Source organism: Micromys minutus (assembly GCF_963924665.1).
Source record: "Micromys minutus genome assembly, chromosome: 16".
In the NCBI taxonomy this organism is placed as follows: Eukaryota; Metazoa; Chordata; class Mammalia; order Rodentia; family Muridae; genus Micromys; species Micromys minutus.
This window is the reverse complement of record NC_137985.1, coordinates 48,299,843-48,322,257: the sequence shown is the minus strand read 5'-3', so window position 1 is coordinate 48,322,257 and position 22,415 is coordinate 48,299,843. Positions and strand designations below refer to the sequence as shown.

At 50.6% G+C, this 22,415-nt stretch overlaps 2 protein-coding genes across 2 annotated transcripts; both read left to right on the top strand.

The window, feature by feature from the left end:
* Positions 1-4,605: 4,605 nt before the first annotated feature.
* On the top strand, positions 4,606-16,915 carry LMAN1L (lectin, mannose binding 1 like; the record flags this gene model as incomplete). The annotated part of the gene is made up of 13 exons (XM_080929949.1): positions 4,606-4,783; positions 8,439-8,593; positions 8,692-8,799; positions 8,905-8,963; positions 10,241-10,340; positions 10,708-10,828; positions 11,792-11,847; positions 12,510-12,642; positions 13,160-13,311; positions 14,309-14,376; positions 15,080-15,203; positions 15,797-15,924; positions 16,783-16,915. The coding sequence occupies 13 exons, from the start codon at positions 4,606-4,608 to the stop codon at positions 16,913-16,915; spliced, it is 1,515 nt and encodes a 504-aa protein (XP_080786075.1).
* Positions 16,916-17,909: 994 nt separating this feature from the next.
* Positions 17,910-21,910, top strand: CPLX3 (complexin 3; the record flags this gene model as incomplete). The annotated part of the gene is made up of 3 exons (XM_080929801.1): positions 17,910-18,073; positions 19,298-19,385; positions 21,686-21,910. 3 exons carry the CDS (start codon positions 17,910-17,912, stop codon positions 21,908-21,910), a joined length of 477 nt encoding a protein of 158 aa, XP_080785927.1.
* Positions 21,911-22,415: the final 505 nt, after the last annotated feature.

The following is a 22,415-nucleotide window of genomic DNA, read 5'->3' as shown; positions in this document are numbered from 1 at the left end:
AGAGATGAGATGGGGTGGGGGAGGGAAGGGTGTAGCCTGCGTTTTTTATCAAGCCAGGAGCTCTTGGAATCCAGGGACAGGTTTGGGGCAGCAGAGACATGTCAGGTCGTACAGTGTTAAAGTGATCCTCCTGGGTCCTGGCAGGCAGATGTGAGGCAGAGAGAGTAAGGATGGTCGTGGGGGGAGATGGAATCCAGGGAGATCTGAGCGGCAACACTGGGACTTAGCTGTGGGGTCAGCATGCACTACGGGAAGGAAAAGGGGGAGCCTCTGACTTACCTGGTGCGCAGCTGGGCACCTGCGCAGGAGAGACCAGCACAGGTTTTGCTCAGGGCACGCTGAATTGTGTGCCAAAAGGCAGGGAGTTACTGAAGCCCATGCTGGAGAAGGAAGTGGAGAATTATCCGTGAATGGATTGAACCTGAAGATGGATAAGCGATGTGAGGGGCATAGGATGAACCCTGAAAGGGGCGGGGCCTTAGAACAGGTCAGGAAGAGGATGCTCCTGCAAACCCAGCACTCAAGAGGCTGAAGCAGGTAGATGGGATTTAGAAGCCAGCCTGAGCTACTTATTGAGAACCTGTCTTTAAATAATCAAATCGGCCTATGCAAGACACAGAAGAGAAGCTCGAGATGGAGCAGAGAGCCAGTGCCACTGAGGCCCAGAGAGGCCTATGGGGAAGCCTGCCTCGCAGAAAGCCCTGGGGTGAGACTGTTGTTGGTTTCATCCCCACTCAGAGGAAACTGGCTCAAGTAGCATCTGTGTCTGGCCAGGCCCATTCCAGGAAACTATCTGTGACTGGAAGAAGATGGGAGGAGGTCAGAGGCTTGTGCAAATTCCACCGTCTGAGGGAATCGTGTCCAAGTCCGGGGGCGAAAACAAGATGTGGTGAGATGTGGTGGGACGTGTGGTAGAGCCTTCCTTGGAGTTGACCTCTGTCACTGCAGCTGAGGGAGGCACACCCTGGAGCCGTGGTGAATGTTTGATGACCAAGTTGAAACCAGATATACACTGAAACCCTAGCACTTTCCAAGTGAGAGGGCACGCAGGCCATCTTGGCTACATACGGAGGTGTAGGCCAGCCAGGGCTACAAGGCGAGACCGTCTTAGAAGAAATTGCTCCAGGTTGGGCTCCTTGAGTCTGTTAAACCATGTGAGGTCCAGGACCTGCTTTTCCTGCTCCCAAACCATACCTTTCAGCTTCGAATACGTCAATCTTCGGAATCTCACAACCTCTGCTGCCCATGGGCCCTTTTTTGAACAGGAACACCCCACACACACCCCATCTCTGCTCCTTTTCCTAAGTGTCTGGAAGGTGGCAACATCTCTGCCCTGTGGGCTAGCTACTGGCAGAAGGTGACACCCCTCAGGACTTCTGGGACCCAAACGGAGCCCTGAATGGGTTCCCCCATCTGCACACAATGTTAGGAGTACCCTCTAGGTTAGGAATTATGTCATACTCATTTACCACAACCCAACAGCCACACAGATGGTTGGAGGCTAGGAGAAACACAAGCACAGAGAGCTAAAAGCTGGGCTGAGCTGCCAGTGCTTGCTGAGCATGCGCGAAGCTCTGGGTTTGATTCCTCATACCGAGTAATCTGGGCATGGAGTCACAGGCACCTGAGAAATGGAGGCGAGAGACTCGCTGAGTTCATCTTCAGCTGCATATTGATCAGAGTTTGGGCTGGCTCAAGAAGGTTGGGGGGACTGGGCTGGTGGGTTACAGCTCCGTTCTACCATTGTTAAGAGCTCTTGCCTAGCTCATGTGAGGTCCTGGGTTTGGCCACCAGCACTTGATCCAGATACAAAAACACTTCAAAAGAATAAAAACAAAAAGGAAAAGGAAATGAAGAGATAGAAGCTAGAGGCAAGAGACAAGACAGGAGGGAGAGAAACTGAAGGACAGCCTCAGGTGAAACAAGACCAGAGGGCTCAGTTACCTGTGCCCGCTTTGCCTCAGGGTCCTGGGAGCTGGGCCTACTCCTACCCAAGGCTTTACTGCTGGCTTCTAACAGGAGATAACTGAGAGTAGCTGGTGAGGAGTTAAGAGTTCCCGCCAGCCCAGTCTTCAGCCAGGTGGTGGTGTGATTCGGGTGTCAGTAAATGCTGTAGGTCAGCTCCTATGCACTTTCAGGAGTGTGGGTCAGGAGTCATTTACAGGAGGAAGCAAAAGCAGCTGCATCAACACTTGGGATGATTGCTCACGAAAGCCTGAGCCCTGGGCTTACTGTATGACTTGCAAGAAACTCCACAGATCAGTGTCTTCCAGGCAGCTCCCCCAGTCTGAACCTCCTCAACAGTTCATCCTTATATTGAAGCCCCTTACATACTTGGTCAGTTTCAGGGACTTCCTGAGTGTTCTGGATTGTGTATTTCCTGAGTCTTACTGAGCCTACCTTTAGAACTGGTGACTTAAAAGTCTTCCCTCAGAATTTCCTGAGTCCTTAGAATTATTTACTAAGTTTCAATGAACTTCCATTTAGGTGGTTTGTTAGAACTCCAAGGAAATGATTCACAATACCTTGCTTGGATAGAGGAGAGACTCGGGAAACAACTATAGGGCGGGGGGGGGGGTCCCTCTGCCCCCAGTTTGGCTGTGAAGGTAGAGGTCAAGCTTGGCAAGATAACTTCCTTTAGCATGTCCTTAAATGTGTGTATTCACAGCCTGGGCATAATGAACTTAACATAGTTCAGTCATTACAGCTATTAGAATACCTGATTGACTGCTATGGAAAATGAACCTTTACCTGGATGGGAGGATTTGGAATGCAGGTTTCTTACCTTTCAAGAAGGTTTTTAATTGTGTAAAGAATAGAATGAAGTGCTCAGTGGTGGGGCTCCTGTCTTGGATCTCCAACATGAAAGAAGAGAAAGCAGAAGACAGGCCTGAGGGTGTAGCTCAGAGTGAGGCTCCACTCCACATAACACCGATGAGGAACCTGGAAGGGGAGACAGAAGGAAGAGACAGGTGGGTGGGTCTCTGAGTGTGAGACCAGCCTGGTGTGGGTAACACATGGAGGCCAGCCAGGGCTGCAAAGTGACATCTCGTTTGAAAACAACAGACAAAAACCAGCTGTAAACTGGGCATGGTGGTGCATGCACACCTTTAATTCCAGCACTCAGGAGGCAGAGGTAGGCAGACCTCTGAATTCAAGGCTAGCCTGGTATATAGAGTGAGTTCTAGGACAGACAGAGCTACACAAAGACATACTGTTTCAAAATGCAAATTGAAAAACAATCTGACAAATGCTGTAATTTAGAATTTGACACAGACAAGGAAAGACTTTGAAAGTCATCCTTAGCTACAAAGCAAGTTCTAGGCCAACATGGGTGACATGAGACTTTGCTTTTTAAAAAAAAAAAGCAGATGTAATGAACCCTCAAATTTCTACCACCCATTTCAACAGTGACCATACCAGGCCTGCATTGTCTGTGCCACCTGCTCACCCCAGATATTTAAGAACAAATCCCAGACATGCAAATTCATCCATAAACTTTTAATGTGTTTCTCCTAACCGCTTAAAACACCAGAGCTCAAATGCCATATCACACTTAAAATTTTAACCATAATTCTTCAATACCATTGTTGGAATACCCATTGATCAGTTTCCCCAACTGTTCTGTTTTTCCAGCTGGGTCAAAATTAGACTCCAAACAAGATACTTTATATTTGTATACTCCGAAAGGGTATTCTATAACTTGCATTTGTACTTGTTCTCCCGGAATCCTTTCCCTCCCACTGCCTCATCCATCTTGAATCCTATCACTCAGGAGGCAGAGGCAGGAAGATCAAGGCCAGCCTGGTCTACAGAGGAAGTTCCAGGACAGTCAGGGCTACACAGAGAAAATCTTGTCTTGAAAAAAACCAAACCAAACCAACCAACCAACCAACCAAATAAGTAAACAGGCTTTTTTTGTTTTTTAAGAGTTTTATTATGTTGCCCTGGCTAGCCTGGTATTGGCTATGTAAGCAAGACTAGTCTTATCAAACTCACAGGAGTCCTCCTGCCTCAGCCTTCCCAGTGTTGAGATACAGGCGTATGCTACCATGTCCAACATATATTATCTTTTAAGAGGACCCAGAGGCACCGGCAGGAGGAGTTATTGGGTATGCAGGACAACAGAGGGCCATAGCCAAAGAGAAGGGTGAAGGGATACAGGCTCAGGGGAGAGGGGTCAGATGAGTGGCCCGGAGGGGCTGTTAAAGGAGCAGGATGTGAAAGACTGCCCCCCCAAACAAACAAACAAGGAGGGAAGGCCAGGGCTGAGCATTCCTGAGCACCCCATCCTCTCACCAGCTTACGGAGCAGAGGAAGAGCAGGGAGATGGCCTAAGCCAAAGAACAGGGGTAAAGCTCAAGTTGGCTAGGAGCCCAGGGGTTAGCCAAGGTTTCAGGTGGAGGTGAAGAAGGGCGGAGCCTGAGATCAGACCTGCAAGAGAAACAGGATGTGTGTTTTGGGGGGTGGAGGGAGAGTATAGAGCCAAAAATCTAGATCCTGGAAGATCCCCAGTGTCTCCCAGACTGACTTCAAGTCCCATAGCCCCATCATTGGCCTCACAGGCAGGCTGTATCCAGGTGCCCAGAAACTAGCTTCTTTGCAATGCTGGCGACCGGAGGCCTCTCACCTTCCCTCTGCCTCCTTTCCCTACTGCTGGCTCTGCTCGGTGCTGAAAGGAGCTACCCCCCTCCTCAACGCAGGTTTGAGTACAAGCTCAGCTTCAAGGGACCAAGACTGGCAATTCCCGGGGCTGGAATACCCTTCTGGAGCCACCATGGAGGTGAGGAACAAAGCAAGACTCGCTCGTGCCCAGGGTCCTCCAGAGCGCTAGCAGGCTTGTAGTCAGAGGGACAGTGGATGTGAGAGGGACCACAGTGGTTACCTGAATGCCTGGCTCACGACCCTTCCCAGATCCGTCTCTTGCTCCCCCATGCCCTGCTGCTTTGCTTTTCAAGACATCCCTCCTTTGTTGATGGAATTTATTTGTGGAGGACCCAGAAGGCACTAGCAGAACAAGCTCTTGGGTGTGCAGGACAGCACAGGGTCACAGCTAAAGAGAAGGATGAAGGAAGACAAAGCTCAGGGGAGAGGGGCCAAAGGGTGGCCATACCATAGACCAGGCTACGTATCTCTTGTGCCCCAGGAATTTTCTTTTGCATTGCTTCTGGTCTGTAAATACATGCACTTGTACACATGTACACTCATGCACACACATGATGTCTCCCAGATGCACAAGAACAAGGCACCTTGAAGACAGATAAGCCTCTTTTCTGCTGGCTCCATCCTATGGAACTAGAGGTCTGCTGGGGGAGGGGGAGGCACTGTGTGTCCAGCTGTTCTGTTACAGCGGGCAGCAGGTCCTTCCCTTGACTGTTTATTGGAGGTAGACGCAAACATGAGAGGATCTCAGCCCACAGGTCTGTGCTCGGGGACTTCCAAAGCCTGATTTGTCCGATCCTGTGCACAAAGGGTCTGTGATGATGACTTACCAAAAACTATACAATATGCAGGATCTTACTTTATGAAGAAGAGAAAAGCATCAAAGACTCAGGGAGTGTGGCTCACGTACAGAGAAGATTGTGAGGTTTACACAGTCATGTGTTTTGTTGAGAACCTTGTAGCTGGAAAGGCAAAGCAAAAAAGTAGATGGGCTATGTATTTCTATCTTAGATATAAGTCCCAAACAATGGCACAATTCCAGACTACGATGCTCTAAGAGGACAGAAACTGATCTTCTTCACAGAAGGTCAGGGGATAAACAAGGGAGTGGGGCTCTGTCTTACAGCCAAGTGCTGCCTTAGGGACAGGATGGCAAAGCCGATGCTCTGCTCAGATCCTCGGCAAATGTAAGGTGTCACAGATCATGAGGGAGAGCAAAGGTATGTCCACCAAGATCACCGGATATGATCACTGTCTATCCATTCATCTCCCCTTTGATCAGAGCCCCACCCAACACTCCTCTTTGCCCAGTCTAGATACCCAGGACTGAGTCAGGCTCCAGTCTGGGGTGAGGTTCCAGACACTCCGCAGAATGATGAGAACGTGACCTGAGTCAAGTAAGCTTGCCTTCTACAAGTCTCCTTGGGCTGGGTGTGGTGCTACAGGCCTGCAATCCCAGCACTCAGGGGGCTGAGACAGGAGAATCAAGAGCTTGAGGTTAGCCTGGGCTGCTTGTCAAGACCCTTTCTATTTTGTAAAAATAATTCAGATGGCTCAGCTAATCAAAGCATTTGCCATGCAAGCCTGATAATCCAAGAACCCACCGTAGAAGGAGACAACTAGCTATTGAAAAACTATTGAAAGTTGTCCTCCAGCTTCAATATATGGGCCTGAATTACACACACACACGCACACACACACACACACACACACACACACACACGGGTACATGCACGAAAATGTTTTAAAGCAAGAAAATAAAACGAATGTTGGGCTAGCAATGCTAGCAATGCTGCTTACTGGCGAGTGCTTGTTTGGCATGCACAAGGTGCTAGGTTCAATCCAAGACATATATAAAACTAGATGGAATTACATTATCCCAGAACTCTGTAGAAATGAAGGCAGGAGGATCAGGAGCTCAGGGTCATCTTTGTCCATCCAGAGAGTTCTAGGCCAACCTCGTCTACATTATCAAATCAAAATCCAAAAAAAAAAATTGCAACTCACTTCAAGCAGTGGTAGCTTCCAGCGGTAACTTCTCTTCTCCCCACCCGCCACTGGCCTTTGCAGAACAAACAAGCCGGATTAGCAACCTCCGGAAAGTCTTGGCAGGGTCTAGGCCTTGGACCAGGTTCCGGGTTGGTAGACCAGAGTGTTAGGGAGCCAGTTGGAATGGAGCCTTTGATTCCTAGCTCCAGTTCCTGCCATGTCTGCCTCAGGTATCTCTTTTGGAGACAGAAATGATGATGATGATGATGGTGATGATGATTGTTCGTGTGTGCGTGTATGTGTGTGTGTGTGTGCATATGTCTGCTCATGTGAAAGCTAGAGTTAACAGTAGGATAAATTCCTCGATTGCTTCTCCACCTTTGTAGTTGGTGGTGGTGGTGGTAGTTTTATGTACCTCTGGCTATCCGGGAACTCACTCTGTAGACCAGGCTAACCTTGAACTCAGACATCCACCTGCTTCTGCCTCCTGAGTGATAGGATTAAAGGTGTGAGCCAACACTGCCTGGCTGTCTTTTGTTTGTTCGTTCCTTTTTGTTTGGTGTGGTTTTTCAAGACAGAGGAGTCACTACCTTTTTTTAAATGATTATTTTTTATTTTTTGTGCATTGCCTGTATGCATGTCTGTGTGAGGGCATCAGATCCCTTGGAGCTAGAGTTACAGACAGTTGTGAGCTGCCATGTGAATGTTGGCACTTGAACCCAGGTCCTCTGGAAGAGCAGCCAGTATAATAAAAGGAAGAAAGGAAGGAAGGAAGGGAGGGAGGAAGGAAGGAAGGGAGGGAGGGAGAGAGGAAGGGAGGCAGGAAGGGAGGGAGGGAGGGAGGGAGGGAGGAAAGAAGGAAGGAAAAGAGGAGGAAAGAAGGAAGGAAAAAAGGAGGAAGAAAGGAAGGAAGGAAGAAAAAAGGAAGAAGGAAGGGAGGAAGGAAAAAAGGAGGAAGGAAGGGAGAGAGGAAGGGAGGAAGGAAGTAACAAAGGAAGGAGGAAAAAAGGAGACTGGTTGTCCAGCAAGCCCCCAGGGCTCTTTCCCCTGGTTCTGGAGTTACAAGCCTGCCTGCACTGCCATGCCCAGCTCCTAGAACTCAATCTGTAGATCAGGCTGGCCTCCAGCTAGTTCACAAAGATCCACCCCGCCTCTGCTTCCTGAGTGCTGGGATTAAATGTATGCACCATCACCACCTGGCTCATGTCCCGCTTTTACATGGATGTTGGGATCAAAACTCAGATTCTGATACCTGCACAGCAAGCACTTTACCCACTGAGCCATCTGTGTACATTTCGGCTACAGTCTGATGTAGCCAAAGCTGGCCTCAAACTGACTACATAGCCAAGGATGGCCTTAAATTACTCTGATCTGCCTTCCTCCGCCTCCTGAGTGCTAGGATTTCAAGTGTGTACGACCACATTAAGTTTTATGGGGTACTGGGGATAGAACCCAGAACTATATGTGTTTACTAGGCAAACAGTCTACAAACTGAGCTCCATCCCATGCCCCATCAAATGGAATCTTATAAAAATCGATGGCTTAGACATCCAGTGAGCCCGAAGTGGAACCCAGCCAAGTACTGGCTCTCTCTTGCTGCCTTTACTGGGTAACACCCAGTTGGGTGCTGGTCCCATTTCCCAAGTGGACTCTTGCATCTCAACAGCCAGCCCCTTATCAAATGACAAGGTCTTGGTGTGAGCTCTTTCTCGGGGCTCAGCTTTTGCCAATGAGATAGAGACATAGGAGAAGAGAGTCCACTGGTCCTCAGCTGCCCACTTCCACAGACGCCATTCCTGGCCTAGAGGAAGTGCGGCTGGTTCCATCTATGAAGAACCGGAGTGGGGCTGTGTGGAGCAAGATCTCTGTCCCCTTCCCTTCCTGGGAAGTAGAGATACAGATGAGAGTGACTGGACCCGGGCGCCGGGGAGCCCAGGGTGTGGTGAGTGGTCTTTACCCATATCTGCTGGGGAAGCAGGTGACAGGCCCCAGGTACCAGTGTCCTACAGAATCCCTGACCTGTGGGTTGGGAACTTGCAGGCCATGTGGTACACCAAGGACAGAGATCAAGTCGGCTCTGTTGTGGAGGGGCTAGCCTCATGGGATGGCATCGGGATCTACTTCGATTCCTCCACCAATGATGTCCAGGTGGGTAAGCACCTCCTGCCCATCCTCCTGCCTGCCTGCCTTAACTCTAATGCTCACTATCCTCCCTCTACCCGAGGCTCAAACTGATTGTCACCTCCCACGCAGAACGGCCCTGCCATCCGTGTGCTGGCCAGTGATGGGCATGGCCTCCGAGAGCATTTTGGGTAAGGGCCTGAGAGAACTGAGCCCCCCCCACCTCACCCCTTTTCTTGTGCTTAGCAATCGCTTGTACTCTTCCCTAGAGAACCCCTCTTAGCCACATGACCCTTGCTGATGTCTCATTCTGAGCTCCACTGCCTCCCGGGACTCTTTCCCTCCAGTCTGAGCTATGTTCAGGAACCAAGCCAGCATGTGCTTGCTTTTCTGGGTGATGGCCCCATCTTTCTCCAGTCATTTAGCTCACTAAGCCACAGCGAAAGTGAGAAAGGCTGGGACTACCATTAGGGTCCCACTCACTCGAGACACCCTTATTAAGCACGGTGGCCTAGAAGGGCTGACTAACCTGAGTGGCTACACAGAAGTGCTCAGGGAGGGGGTCCAGGATCTAGCCACATTGTTCTCCCAGATGAGGTAGCCTCCTGTTCTTCCCCTGCTGGCTGCCCTAAGTGGCTGGACTGGTTTGTCAGTGTGTCTCAGCAAACATCCTCCGGCCCATCACAATTAAGATAATTGCTGACGTTTATGGAGTTGGGCTGACTGTATACCAGGCACAGCGCCCAGACACTTGACATTGTCTTGTGCACCCTCATAACACTGTTATGAGGTAGTTGTGATTATTATTCTCATTTTAAAGACAACAGTACTGGGGTTTGGGAAGGTGCAAGAACTTGCCCAAGGTAGTCACAGCCTCTAAGCTGGCTTCTCCCTGGTCTCTACTGCCCAGCTCTTGGCTGAAGGTGATATAGCATAGGTCCCATAGTGTGGGAAACTCAGGCTCAACTCTGCTCCTAATTCCCTGAGCCTGCTGAGCCTCCCTGGGGGAAAGGTGAACTAGACATACCGTCCTTGGCCTTTAGGACAGGGCCCTTAGTGTCTGCCTTAAACAGTCTTGGTAGGTTGGGAAAGGGACAGACCGGCCTTGGAGTTTAAGCTTACAGGGAGGCATGGAGAAAGGGAGGGGCAGCTGGATTAGGAGGGGAGATGGAGGATAGATTTAGAAATCCTGTGGTTAGCCTGGGTCTCTGACCCTTTGCAGAAGCCTCTGGCTGTGGCGAACTCTCAAGTCCCGGCTGACGGTGCCAGGACTTATTCCTCCTTTGCCTGCCATGGAAGCAAACTATGGCAAAGGAGCTTCAAGGTAGACAACAGGGACTTGTCCCAAGCCAAGTCACCCCATGGGGACAGTGACACTGCAGGCTTGGACAGAGTTGTTCCTGGGACTGTCCCCGATGGGCTAGTCCTCTGGTCCCATGTGGCCTGGCTGCATTCCAGTTGTTCATAGGGATGGAACTATCCGGGAGCTTGGCTCCTGTCACAAGGACTTCAGGAACCGGCCATACCCCTTCCGAGCTCGGATCACCTACTGGAGGCAGAGGCTGCGTGTGAGTCACCCTTGCTGTTTCTGTGGGAGCCTCTGGTGGGGTGTAGATCTGTGGTTTGAGGGAAGGATACCTGGTGTTTCAATAGCCCCATGACTGGGACCCACGTGTCACTCTCACACTTGTCCTCACACCCATGTGAGGTCCCCGGTACTCCCAGACCAATACCCACACGTGTTCTTCCACCAATACAAAGGATCACAAGGCTCCCATGAGACCAGCATCTGCGTCACTTTCATTCCATTGTGACCCCAAGCTCTGTAGTTTCTGCCTTACCTCAGGTCTGGGGAGCCAGTGAGTCTGAGAAGGGGATAGTTCCTTACCCCGGGACCAGGAAGAGGCAGGAGCTCACTCCCTCCACGCCCCTCAGGTGTCTTTGAGTGGAGGCCTTACTCCTAACGACCCTGAAGAGGTCTGTGTCAACGTGGGGCCCCTGCTTTTAGCCCCTGGAGGCTTCTTTGGGGTCTCAGCAGCCACCAGTGCCTTAGCAGGTGAGAGCTCTACCAGGTAGGTAAGAGTAGAGGGCTGTGTTTGGTGATGGTGAAGCCATCTAAGGTGCCTTTGTATATCAACCACCTCCTCAACAAGTGGCCTGGGCTGGTCACACTCCCTCTGTGGCTTCCCCATCAGACTTTGAAAAGCTACTAAAGTCCCGGAGGGGGCCTGAGAGTGCAGCTCTGCAGATGAGTGCTCAAGTAGCATTCAGGGTGCCAGATGTGGGAGTGCATGCCTGTGATCACAGCACTTGAGACACAGAGGTGTGTGTGTGGGTGTCAGGAGTTCAACATTATCCTCTGCTACACAGCAAACTCAAAGGTCAGCCTGGGATACATGACACCTTGTCTCAAAAAAAAAAAAAAAAAAAAAAAAGCCTCAACTTAGATGACACATGAGGAATTTTATATTTTATAGTCCATGTCAGTAATCACAAACTCACTTTCCTGGTCGCATCAGGCTGGTAAAAAGAAGGGTAGAGGGGCATCAAAAAAAAAAAAAAAAAAAGAGGGGTCTCACAGGCCACAGCACGGAACTGGAGCAGCAGGGTATCTCGAGATGGAAAGCCCACAACTGAAAAGCAAGCTGCAACCAGGGTGTGGGAGTCTGTGGGTGCCGGGACTTCCATCTTTGGACTCTGGGTACTGGGGAGTGGCGGAAGGTTTCTGAGAAGATAGAGCCGTGCTCAGGAAGCAGCCGCTGTGTGTTTGCAATTGCTGCAACAGTTCTTTCTGTGTCCTGTGGTCTGCTGCATGGCCCCTGGGCCCCAGTCTGGCTGTGTGAGGTGCAACCCTCACGTTTCACACTCTTGTATATTTGACCTTCATACCTTCCCAGTGAAGTGAGTCAAAAGTCAGAGTTGCCCAAGGTCGTACAAGCTTCTTCTTTTCCTGGCAAATAGTAGAGCCTGGGCTGCTGTAAAAACCTCCTTATCCCCACTTCGTCTGTTCCTCTTCCAGATGACCATGATGTCCTGTCCTTCCTGACCTTCAGTTTGAGGGAGCCGGGTCTAGAGGTGATGTCAGTCATGTCTGCCTGGGAGAGGTAGCTCAGAGACCCCGTCCTCCTCAGCTGCCTGCACTCATGGCAGACCTATTGTCTGGTTCTCCTCCCAGCTAACGCTCTGAGCTCTACTCAAGTCAGACCTTAGGCTGGACAGGGTAGGGGCCAGGGTTTGTCTCCTAGGCTTCCCAGGTTAACTCCAGCACTCAGGAGGCAGAGGTGGGTGGATTTTTGAGTGCCAGGCCAGGACTGCACAGTTAGGACCTTGTCTCAACAACAAAAGGAAACGAAGAAATCTTAGGGTGGGGTGGGGACGGGGAGTGTGGTGGAAGGTGGGGAGGTGGGGAGTCGGTTGGAGGGGAAGAGAAGGAACTCTAAGGAGGGGTCTGAGCCTGCAAGGAGGGGAGAGAAGGATGCCTGGGGGAGATGAGCTTAAAGGAGCACCCTACCTAAAGGCTTCAAATGACCAAGGGCCTGAACTCACAGCAAGTACAGAAGGACACAGGGATGTAGTAGACGTGGTGCTTATGTCTGTAAGCTGCAGGGCTGTGTTGGGGCCTGGTGGTTGAGCTGTGGGTTCCTCCTTGGTCCTGGTGAGTATTTGACTAGGGAGGAAGGCTGCCCCTCACAGTACTCCCATGAATTTGCCTTTGAGTTTCTGTTTTCCTCCTCCAGGAAGCCCCCCAGCCATTCATGGAGAAGGAGCAGTTCCACCTGGCCAGGAAGCTGGAAGAACTGAAGGCAAGGCTGGCCCTGGGCACCAGAGAGGATAGCATACCACCACTGAACTCCAACGCCCAGGAAGAAGGTAAGTACACAGAGAGCAGGCAGGTCGGGCCATAGAGCACCGTCCTTCAAACCAGAAGCCTATTAGCCAGCGGAGAAATGGAGACCCAAAGTGGCTGTATGTAAGCAGAGCCTGGGCTGAGCTTTCTGGCCTATGCTTACCTGACACCCTCACCCTCAGACACCCCTCACCCTCAGACACACACACACACACACACACACACACACACACACACTCTCTCTCTCTCTCTCTCTCTGTGTGTGTGTGTGTGTGTGTGTGATGTGCCACAGCATTTGTATGGCAGTCAGAGGGGACTTTGTAAAATCTATTCCTTCTGCCTGGGATCTGGGACCCTGAGGATCAAGTTTACATTGTCAGCTTTTCCTGACATTTTTCTGTTGCCCACCCTGCTTGCTGGCCCCCAAGACTCATTTTCTAGGGGAGGTCTTAGAAGAAGAATCTACCACAGCACCTCAGACTTCACTCCAAAACAGGATTTACTGCCCCACCCAAAAGACCTTTCTGCCCCAACCCCCAGGGGAAAGGTTCTTTAACCTGGAGGACACACTGGGCAGACAACGCCAGATCCTGCAGGCCCTACAGACTCTCTCCAGGCAGATGAACCAGGCCGAGAGACAGTGGAAGCAGCAGCTGGGGTCTACAGTCCAAGTCTGGCCTGAGGGAGGCTGGGTGAGTTACCCTGGGCCGCCCTGGGTTCCACCCAAGGGCTTGAAGGAATAATGACCATCCAGCTCTCACCTCGTCCAAGCTTGGGGAAGGGGTGGGCAGGTCACAGGATGCCACAGGGTAGTATGTAAGAGGACACTGTCACATAGAAATTGCCCTGGAGAAATTGAGCTGCAGAGATGCCGGGTATTTGGAATTTGGTCTGTAGACAAATGGCAGAAATAGACTAGGCGCTAATTTGCATGTGGCTTCACGTGTGATTTGCATAAGACTTGCTTAGATGCTCAGTTGCACCAGAATCCTCATTTCATCTCTGATGCCACCCTGGCTCCTCCCCCAGGTATCATTCCCTAGAACTTGCTCCAACTTTGGGGAGTGAAAGCTAAACCCAGCCAAAGTGCTAGGTAGATAGTGGTCAGGGGGAGCCAGTTGCTCTCACGGGCTTTGCTGGGCTCTACCTACCCAGGCTGCAATCTTTTGTCCTCAGTCCAGTACAGCCTAGGCAAGGCTGCTGGCATGACACAGAGGAGAGAGGCCCACACTCCAGGAATTTTGATCTTTCTTCAGGCCCTGGACCTCTCTTGCCTGATTCTACTTGCCCTCAGAAGTGTCAGCTGCCTCTTCAGATCACTCTGCCAAACCTGGGCCTATGTACTGGATTTTAACCAGTGCTGGCCCACAGCCTAGGAGAAAGGCACAGAGAGAACTGGGTTGGGCTTCTGCTTCCCTGAGGAGGCAGGGACATGTTTTAAAAGAAGAAGGATTTGTGGAAAGCCTCGAAGGCCCTTTGGAAAGAAACACCCCAGTTTTGTTGTAGAAGTAGGGTCCTCTATAAGCCCAGATGGACAAGTGTGAGGGGGATTCAGTGTGTCCAAAAGGAAGAGAGTCATGGCCATTTAATAAGGCTTCTGGGAGAAGAATGAGTCATCTGTGGGAAAGGTGACTCTGAGGAGAGGGGCTCTGTCCTCTGGATACTACATAAGAGCTGGCCCTCCCATAGAACACTGCCAAGCTCGGCACCCTGCTCTATGGACAGCGGACTCTGATCCAGGCCCTACAAGAGATGAGGTAAGAGGAAGGGTGTTGAGAGGGAAGAAAATGTCCTCTATTATCTTGTCTCTGTGAGAAAATTCTTACACCCAGTGCTGGGGCTATGGGCACATACAGCCATACTGGATTTTTATGTGTGTAGTGGGAATATGAACTCGGATTCTTATGCTTGCAAAGCAAGGCAAGCACTTTTTACCCACAGAACCATCACACCAGCTCTCGAGGGCATATAATTTTTTGATAGAGGTTCTTGGAGGAAGCACACAGCCAAGATGAGGCTCTTTGGAGGAAGTGGTCTGAGCTCATTTTACCGCCAGTCTTCCTGAATCTCATTCTGGCCCACCCATGCCGGTGAAGCTCCCGTGGAATTCTGGGAGTGGGAGAGCCCGAGCACATTATGGGTTCTGTAGGTGTACATCCTCCATCTTGGTGCCTGGGGTGTTAATTCCTCTGGGATAGAGATAAAAGGCAGAGTCTAGGGATCTTGGAACATAGACAGACACTTTTTGAGAATTCTTTGTGTAAACTAAAGTTGTCTCGGGTTCTAGGAGGAAGCTTTAGAGTAAAAACACCAAGTCCCAAGGCAGGACTCCATGGGTGATATCTATTCTTTACCATGTACCGGCCCTGGGGATTATGGGAAAAGATTAAGTAATTTGGGTACAATCAAAGAGAGTAATGGATCATCTTCATTGATTTCTGTGCCCCGCCACACCACCAGGGAAGCTGCCGCTCAGATGGCTTCAGGGGCACAAGTCTTCTACCTGCCTGTGGGCACTAAGCATCACTTTTTTGAGCTAGACCAGATCCTCAGCCTCCTGCAGAAGGATCTCCGGGATCTGGTGGTAAGAAGTAGTAGGCAGTACAAGGGGTTCATCCTTGAGGTCTGCTCTCTCCCACCCTTCCCACAATGCTCCTGAGCTTTGAGGCATCTGTCCAGGACCCCTGACAGGAACCTACGTGTGCCTGCATGTGGGCACGAAGAGACACAGATCTCACCTCTTGCTCAGGAGGAAGGCCCACTACTCAGCACTACTCAGAGACACTTGGTCAGCCCACCTCGATGACCAGAAAGAAAGTGGGGTGTACCATGCCAAGGGCCACTTAGGTTCAGTGGTGGCACCAGTGTCCCCTGGGTTCATGTCCCTTCCTGTTCTCTCTCTTGCTCTTGCATTCAGCATTCACTTCTCCTTCCCTCTTGCCTTTTGGTCTGTTGTTGACTCCAGGACCTATGTCTTATGAACTAGTCCTATAAATGGATTCATGGGAGGCTGGAAGTGCAGCTTTGGGCATTGCCCTTTCTCCAAGTTCCCCAGATGACAGCCAAAATGGCCCAAGCCTGAGGGAGATAAATAGGGACCATGAAAGGCAGAGATTCCAAGTTCCCTCCCCTCTCCCGGGTTAGAAGCTGAGGCAGAACCTCATACTTCCCTTTCAGAAAATGACAGCCAAGGCCCCCCGCCCATCTGGCTGGCTCCCAGGATCCTCCACATGTCTGCGAACCAGCATCTTCCTGTTCTTCCTCCTAATCCAGACTGTAGGCTTCTTCTGCTACATGAACTTCAGGTGGGCCTTCCCACAGGCAGGACTCCTGCCTGTATCAATTGGTTCTGTTGAACTTGAACATCTACAACTGTTGAACTTGAAATCGGGGACTCCGAGGCTCAGGCAGGAGCTACCCACTTCACCAGAGGGCTGGGAGCAGAACATTGATCAGGGACACATCATTTACCAAGCACAGACACCTTCTCAAGACCCTGTTCCATCTAGTCCTGCCCCACAGAGCTCTCGCTTAGAGTGAGCATCTGAAAACTGATAGTCAGACCTTATGTCACCAGGGCTGTGGTGGCCAAAAGCTTGGAGACTCGCGGGGGAAAGCAATTCATTCATCTTTAGGGTTGGGTTGGAAGTGGATGGGGAATCAAGAAACTGACCTGGAAAAGATATTTGATTTGGGACATTGAAGTGACTAAGAGTTTTTCAGCCTGACAAGTAAGAGACACCGATGCAGAGGAAATAGCATCAGAAAACACATGGAGGCATGAAAGAAATATCTTTAGTGGGGGGGTGTGATTGGGCAAGGAATCTGGATGTTCTGGATTAGAGATGAATGTCTTTAATTTCAACTCTTGGGAGGCTGAAGTAGAGGGATGCTGAAATCTGGACCAACCTGGGCTGGCTGCACAGTGAGACCTTGTGTAAAACAAAAACCAAAGAAGAAAACTTACACCCAGAAGTGCAACTTTGGCACTAAAGCACCCGGGTAGACTTCAAATGCCAGGGTGAAATGTGAACTACATGGCACGTCAAGGGAGCCATAGATGGCCCCGGAATGTGGCAGCCTATCATACACTGAGTCTTGTGAGGTGAGTGTGATTCTTGGCTTCAGAAAGGAGACTCGGGTAACCTTTTTTCCTCTCACAGCAGGCAGGAGCTGGACAAGAGGTTTCAGAAGTACCTGTCCGCAGGAAGCCTTTCTCTAGAGCCTGCGATACCCATCGCTAGGACAATAGGGGTTCTGAGGAGACAGCCTATCTCCCCCAGCATGCAAGCCTGACCCAGCTCAAAGCCATGTCTTACTGAGGAAAAAATGGGGGACAGAGGATTTAGCCATTGCCCACATCTTAGCTTCTGGCAAGTCTATCATATTAAAGGTGATATTTTTTTTCTCTTGCTGTATTTGATGCCTTCATTTGTCTTTGAGCCTCACACAGTCTCTGTTATCTTCTACCTTCTCTGGGTGGGTATCAGGAAGGCAAGCAGGCAAGGAGGCCAAGAGCCAGACACCTCCACACCCCTTCCCTCTGGACTACGGAAGCAAAGAGAGATAACCGCAAAATTCTGTCCCTAAACTCACCAAGGACAAGGACAAGTCACCTGTGTTTCCTTCTAGCTCATCTTTTCAGTAGCCCCAAACAACACTCCCCTTCCCCGACTCCCTGAGGCTCTAGGGACAGCAGGGCAGACACATGACAAAGGAACTGAGCACAAACTCACCGAACCATATAACTGGGATTCCTGCTTGCGCTTCTGAGTTCTCCCCATGTCCCAGCCTTGAGCACTTTGAGGTAGATGCTAGGGTCAGTAGATTGGAGGTGGGGGTGGGAGGAGGGACGGAATGGGAAGTAAGGCTTGGGGGGGGGGGTGTTTGTCCCTTGCTGCTACCGAGATCTTCAAGCTGAAGTCCTGGTTCTTGGTGACCCAGGAGATGAGGACATTGGAGAGTAGGAAGCAGGAATCAAGGCTCACTTCAACGCAGCCCCTTCTCCCAGGGCAGCGACCCCACCACCGCAAGCCCTAATCAGCTGTCAGCAGTAGCCAGCAGAGCTTTGCTGGCGCTAAAGAAGGCACGTGGGAAAGGCGGGAGTGAGGAGCAGGCACGTGGTCCAGGCTTCTCAGCCCCGTGCATGCCCCCCGCCCCCCGCGAGGAGGGTTTTGGGACCAGTGCTCAAATCGCGGGGCGCGAGCTCGCAACCGGAGCTGTCCCCGGGACTTAGTGCTGAAGTAGGCGCTGACGAGCCAGGCACCTGGTGCGGTGGCCAGAGAAGACCATGGCTTTCATGGTGAAGTCCATGGTGGGTGGCCAGCTGAAGAACCTCACCGGCAGCCTGGGGGGCGGTGAGGATAAGGGAGATGGAGACAAGTCTGCAGCCGAAGCACAGGGCATGAGCCGAGAAGAGTACGAGGAGTATCAGAAGCAACTGGTGGAGGAGAAGTAAGTGGAATCCCTCCTTTGCTCATGTGACCCCCCCCACACTGATGCTGCTATACCCACCTCTGGGTCAGAGATTCCCTCCACTTTTCCTAAACATAGTAAGGGGGTAAGAGGTGCCCAGTGGGCTGCTTTTACAGCCATTCCATCTCAAAGCCGGGACCCTGTTCCAGCTTCATCCTCTGGCTTAGAGGGAGTTGGGGGAAGGGTGAAGAGTGCGGCAGGGGTGGAAGGTGGGGTGGGGGAGGGTGCACGTGCGTCTCTGATGAAATAGGTAATCCCTTAATCCGATCTGGTCTTAACCGCATGTATTCCAACTGGTGCTCCTCTGAGCCTGAGGCTGTAAGAAAAGTACTTTTCATCTGGCAGGGCTCAGAGTCATGGGGACAGATGCACGGTGGGGGTATTCCTAGAGCCTATTCTATGCAGTAGTTCAAGGACAGAGTGGAGACAGAGTGAGCTAGGGTCTAAACTTTGGGGTAGGATTACTTGGTTCAGATCCTCGCTTTGCTTTCTAGCTAAGTAACTTTAGAAAAAGCCACTTAACATCCCTGTGACTGCTTCCCCTTCTGAAAAACTGGGAGTGGTAATCACAATACATGTTCTACGTATCTGTGAAAACGGAATGACCTAATGCATGTTAACCCTTTATTTAGTGCAGCACCTGGCACACGGTAAATCTTCGAGACATGTTAGCTATTGTCACTTTACCCAATCCCGGTTATTTTGTGACTTGCAAGTTTCTCATTTCTCACTTTACAGAAGCAGAAGATAAAGGGCACACTAAAAGTAGCAGTGGCACCATGAATCAAGTTCAGACTGCCCCCCCACACCCTTGCACACGCACACCCTTGCACACGCAGCCCCATTGCCCCCTCAACACAGCTTGTCGGAGAAGCAGAGACAGACTTGAGTCAGAGATTGCAAAGGATCTTGAGAGAGAGAGAGAGAGAGAGAGAGAGAGAGAGAGAGACTGAACAAGATTCCAACCCAGTCAGCTCTCTCTATTGCTCTACTGGCAGGAATGGAGAACACAGAGGAAGGACACTGTGGTGGGTTGTGGCAAAAGCTAAGCCTGCCAGTCTGAGGTGACTAACTAGGCACAGGCCAGTTGGGGATTGGAAAGCTCATACAGCCTCCTCCCAGATCTTCCAGACCATTTGCAGACTCCACACCTTCTCTCAACCCCCGAGATGACATCACAACTGGTATCCTCTTCCCACACAGGATGGAGCGGGATGCACAGTTCACACAGAGGAAGGCAGAACGGGCCACACTACGGAGTCACTTCAGAGACAAATACCGCTTGCCCAAGGTATCCAGGGCCTAAATTGTAAGGTGTTACTGGGACCCTGGGCAGTGGGAGCTGGACTCCCTCAGAACCCCTCAGCTCTCAGTCCTTAAGAGTCACAAGATGTTTGATTATCTTTTTCCACTTCTCATTCATTCATTCATTCATTCATTCATTCATCCACATGCTCACAGAGCTGAGACAATCCCTGGGCCTTTGGAAGTTTACAAGTTTGTGTTTCTGGGAACAGTCCTTTTTCCTTTCACTTCCACCTCTCTGAACTTGGTCAAACCTGGCCCATGAAGACACAGAGAAGTCTGAAAGCAGATTCTATAGAGGGAGTGAGCTCTCATGGGGCTGCTGAATACATTTGGAGAGCTGGCAGGAGGAGAGGCCATGGCTCCTCCCTCCTGTGCACCAGGTACTTAACCATGTTCTCACCTGACTCTCAAGAGAATTGCTAGACACCACTTGCGAAACTGAGCTCAGGGAGACTGAAGGACTTAGCCAGTGGGTGGGGGAACTCAAGCCTGTGCCCTTGCTCACACTAGCCCTCAGGCTACTTAGCAGGATATATGGGTCTATCTATAAGGAACCAAGTACCCCTTTAGCCTGTCTTTGTCTCAGCGAGCTCCTGCCCCAGGCTTCCCAAGATGCTGCAGCACTAGATTGGCATACAAGTATGTGACACCTACATGGGACAAGCAGCTTCCCAGAGTATCACCTTTGTGTGCCCAGAGCTGGGCTAGATCCAAGGAGTAGAGTACCATAAGCCAGGCCTTTGCTTTCTTCTACAGTACAGAGGTCAGCTATGTGGAGTCAATGTTTACTTCTCCAACACAGTGTTTGCTGAGACCTTGACTCTCACTGACTTCCCGCAAGTCTTTTGGAAGTCTCTCAGAGGAAAGTCTGCCTCACTGCAAGTTCAGACAGCAAGAGTCATGGCTCAAAGGCTTACACTAATCACGTAAGAGACATTACTCCACTGTGAGGAAATTCTGAGTCTAGAAGAAAAGGCAAGACATGAACGCAACTCTAGGACACAGGAGAAGATCCCAAACAGCCCTTAGATGCCTAGAGGAGTATGTTGGCTCTCAGTAGGTGCAAACAGAGTACAGATGTTGGAATAAGTGATATAAGCCTAAGGCTAGATCCCCACTTCCCTTCCTGGTTGTATGATCTTAGGCAAATTGCTTACATTTTCTGAGTTTTGCTCTTTTTTTATTTGTAAAGTAGAGATAATCAGGTCCTAAATTGCTGAAGAGGGCCTTGAACTTCTAACCTTTCTGCCTCCATCTCCTAAGTACTGAAATTATAGATGCAAGCCACTTGTCATTTTTTTCCCTAGTGTTTGTTTGTTTTGAGACAGATCTCACTGTATATCCCTGGCTGACCTGGAACTTGCTATGATAGGCCAGGCTGGCTTTGAACTCACAGGGATCCACTTGCCTCTGCCTTCCAAGAGCTGGGATTAAAGGCTTGTGCTACCTCTTCTGGTTCTTTATAATATTGTTGCTTTTTGCTTGCTTGCTTTGAGATAGGTTTCTTTGTGTAGCTCTGGCCGTTCTGGAACCTGCCTTGTAGCTCTGTAGACCAGGCTGGCCTCAAACTCTCAGAGATCCTTTTGCCTCTGCCTCCCAAGTGCTAAGATTAAAGGTGTGCCACCATGCCCAGCATTTTCCTAGGTATTGTTTTAATTATAAAAAGTCAAAGCATTCTTGGTGCTAGAGAGATAGCTCAGTGGTTAAAAAACACGGTTTGCTCTTGCAGAAGACTGGAATTTAGTTCCCAGAATTCATATCAGAAGCTCACAACTACCTGTACTTCCAACTTCAGGGGTCCGATGCCATCTCCAGGCCTCCATGGGCACCCACACACATGTGCATGCACACACACACATGTGCATGCACCCACACACATGTGCATGCACACACACACATGTGCATGCACACACACACATGCATAATAAAATAAATCTAAAGACCTCATTAAAAGTACCTACCTCACTGTCAGCCATGGGCTAGGTCTTGACAAATGGTACCCACCACTATTTTTGTTCTGGAGTTAGCCATGGTCTAACCTTTGACTCAGCTGACTGTCAGAGTGTCATTTTCCTTTGGGTTTATTCTCTCTGCTATTCCTTCCATGTCTGCAGACTCTCAGGTCCACCCATGAGAGGCTTAACTCAGCTGTGGGGGCAGATGCTCCTGGGAATATGGCCCTCTGAATCATAGAGCCCCAGAACCCAGTCTGGGTAGCCTCTGTGCCCTGTACTGCTAGGTCCTCACAGACTTCCACCCTTGTCTCATCTCTCTTCACTTCAGAATGAGACAGATGAAAGCCAGATCCAGCTGGCAGGCGGCGATGTGGAGCTGCCTCGGGAGCTAGCCAAGATGATCGAGGAGGACACGGAGGAAGAGGAGGATAAGGCCTCTGTGCTTGGGCAGCTCGCCAGCCTCCCTGGCTTGGACCTCAGCTCACTCAAGGACAAGGCCCAGACTACACTGGGGGACCTCAAGCAATCAGCTGAGAAGTGCCATATCATGTGACCACTTCCCCTGGGTTTGCCTCTAGGATGGCCAGAGGGCTGGTCCCATGTGAGGTCTAAGAGAGTGACTGTCTCAACTTCCAGTCCATTCTGGGCTCTGTTTTCCCTGCCCCCGCCTAGCCTCGGAGCCTTTCATTCATGTCCAGCTCTAGCTCTGAGATCTCTCTCTCTGTCTCTCTCTGTGTCTCTCTGTCTCTCTGTCTCTCTGTCTCTCTCTCTCTCTCTGTCTCTCTCTCTCTCTCTCTCTCTCTCTCTCTCTCTCCCTCTAGCAAAGTTCCCATTCTTCCCTCTCTCCCTCTGCTGTCTGGAAAGTTTCCCAAGCTGATAGAATTAGCCCAACCCTTTCTGGATACAGCCCCCTGTTCTTCACACAAGAGCACTCACAGAAAGACACAGAAGCCCCAGCTCATTTGCCTCAGATGCATCCTGGTACACACAGACACATGTCCCTTGGGTTCCTAGCCCCTCTGGTTACCAGCACCCAGATGCTCTTAGGAGAGCCTCTG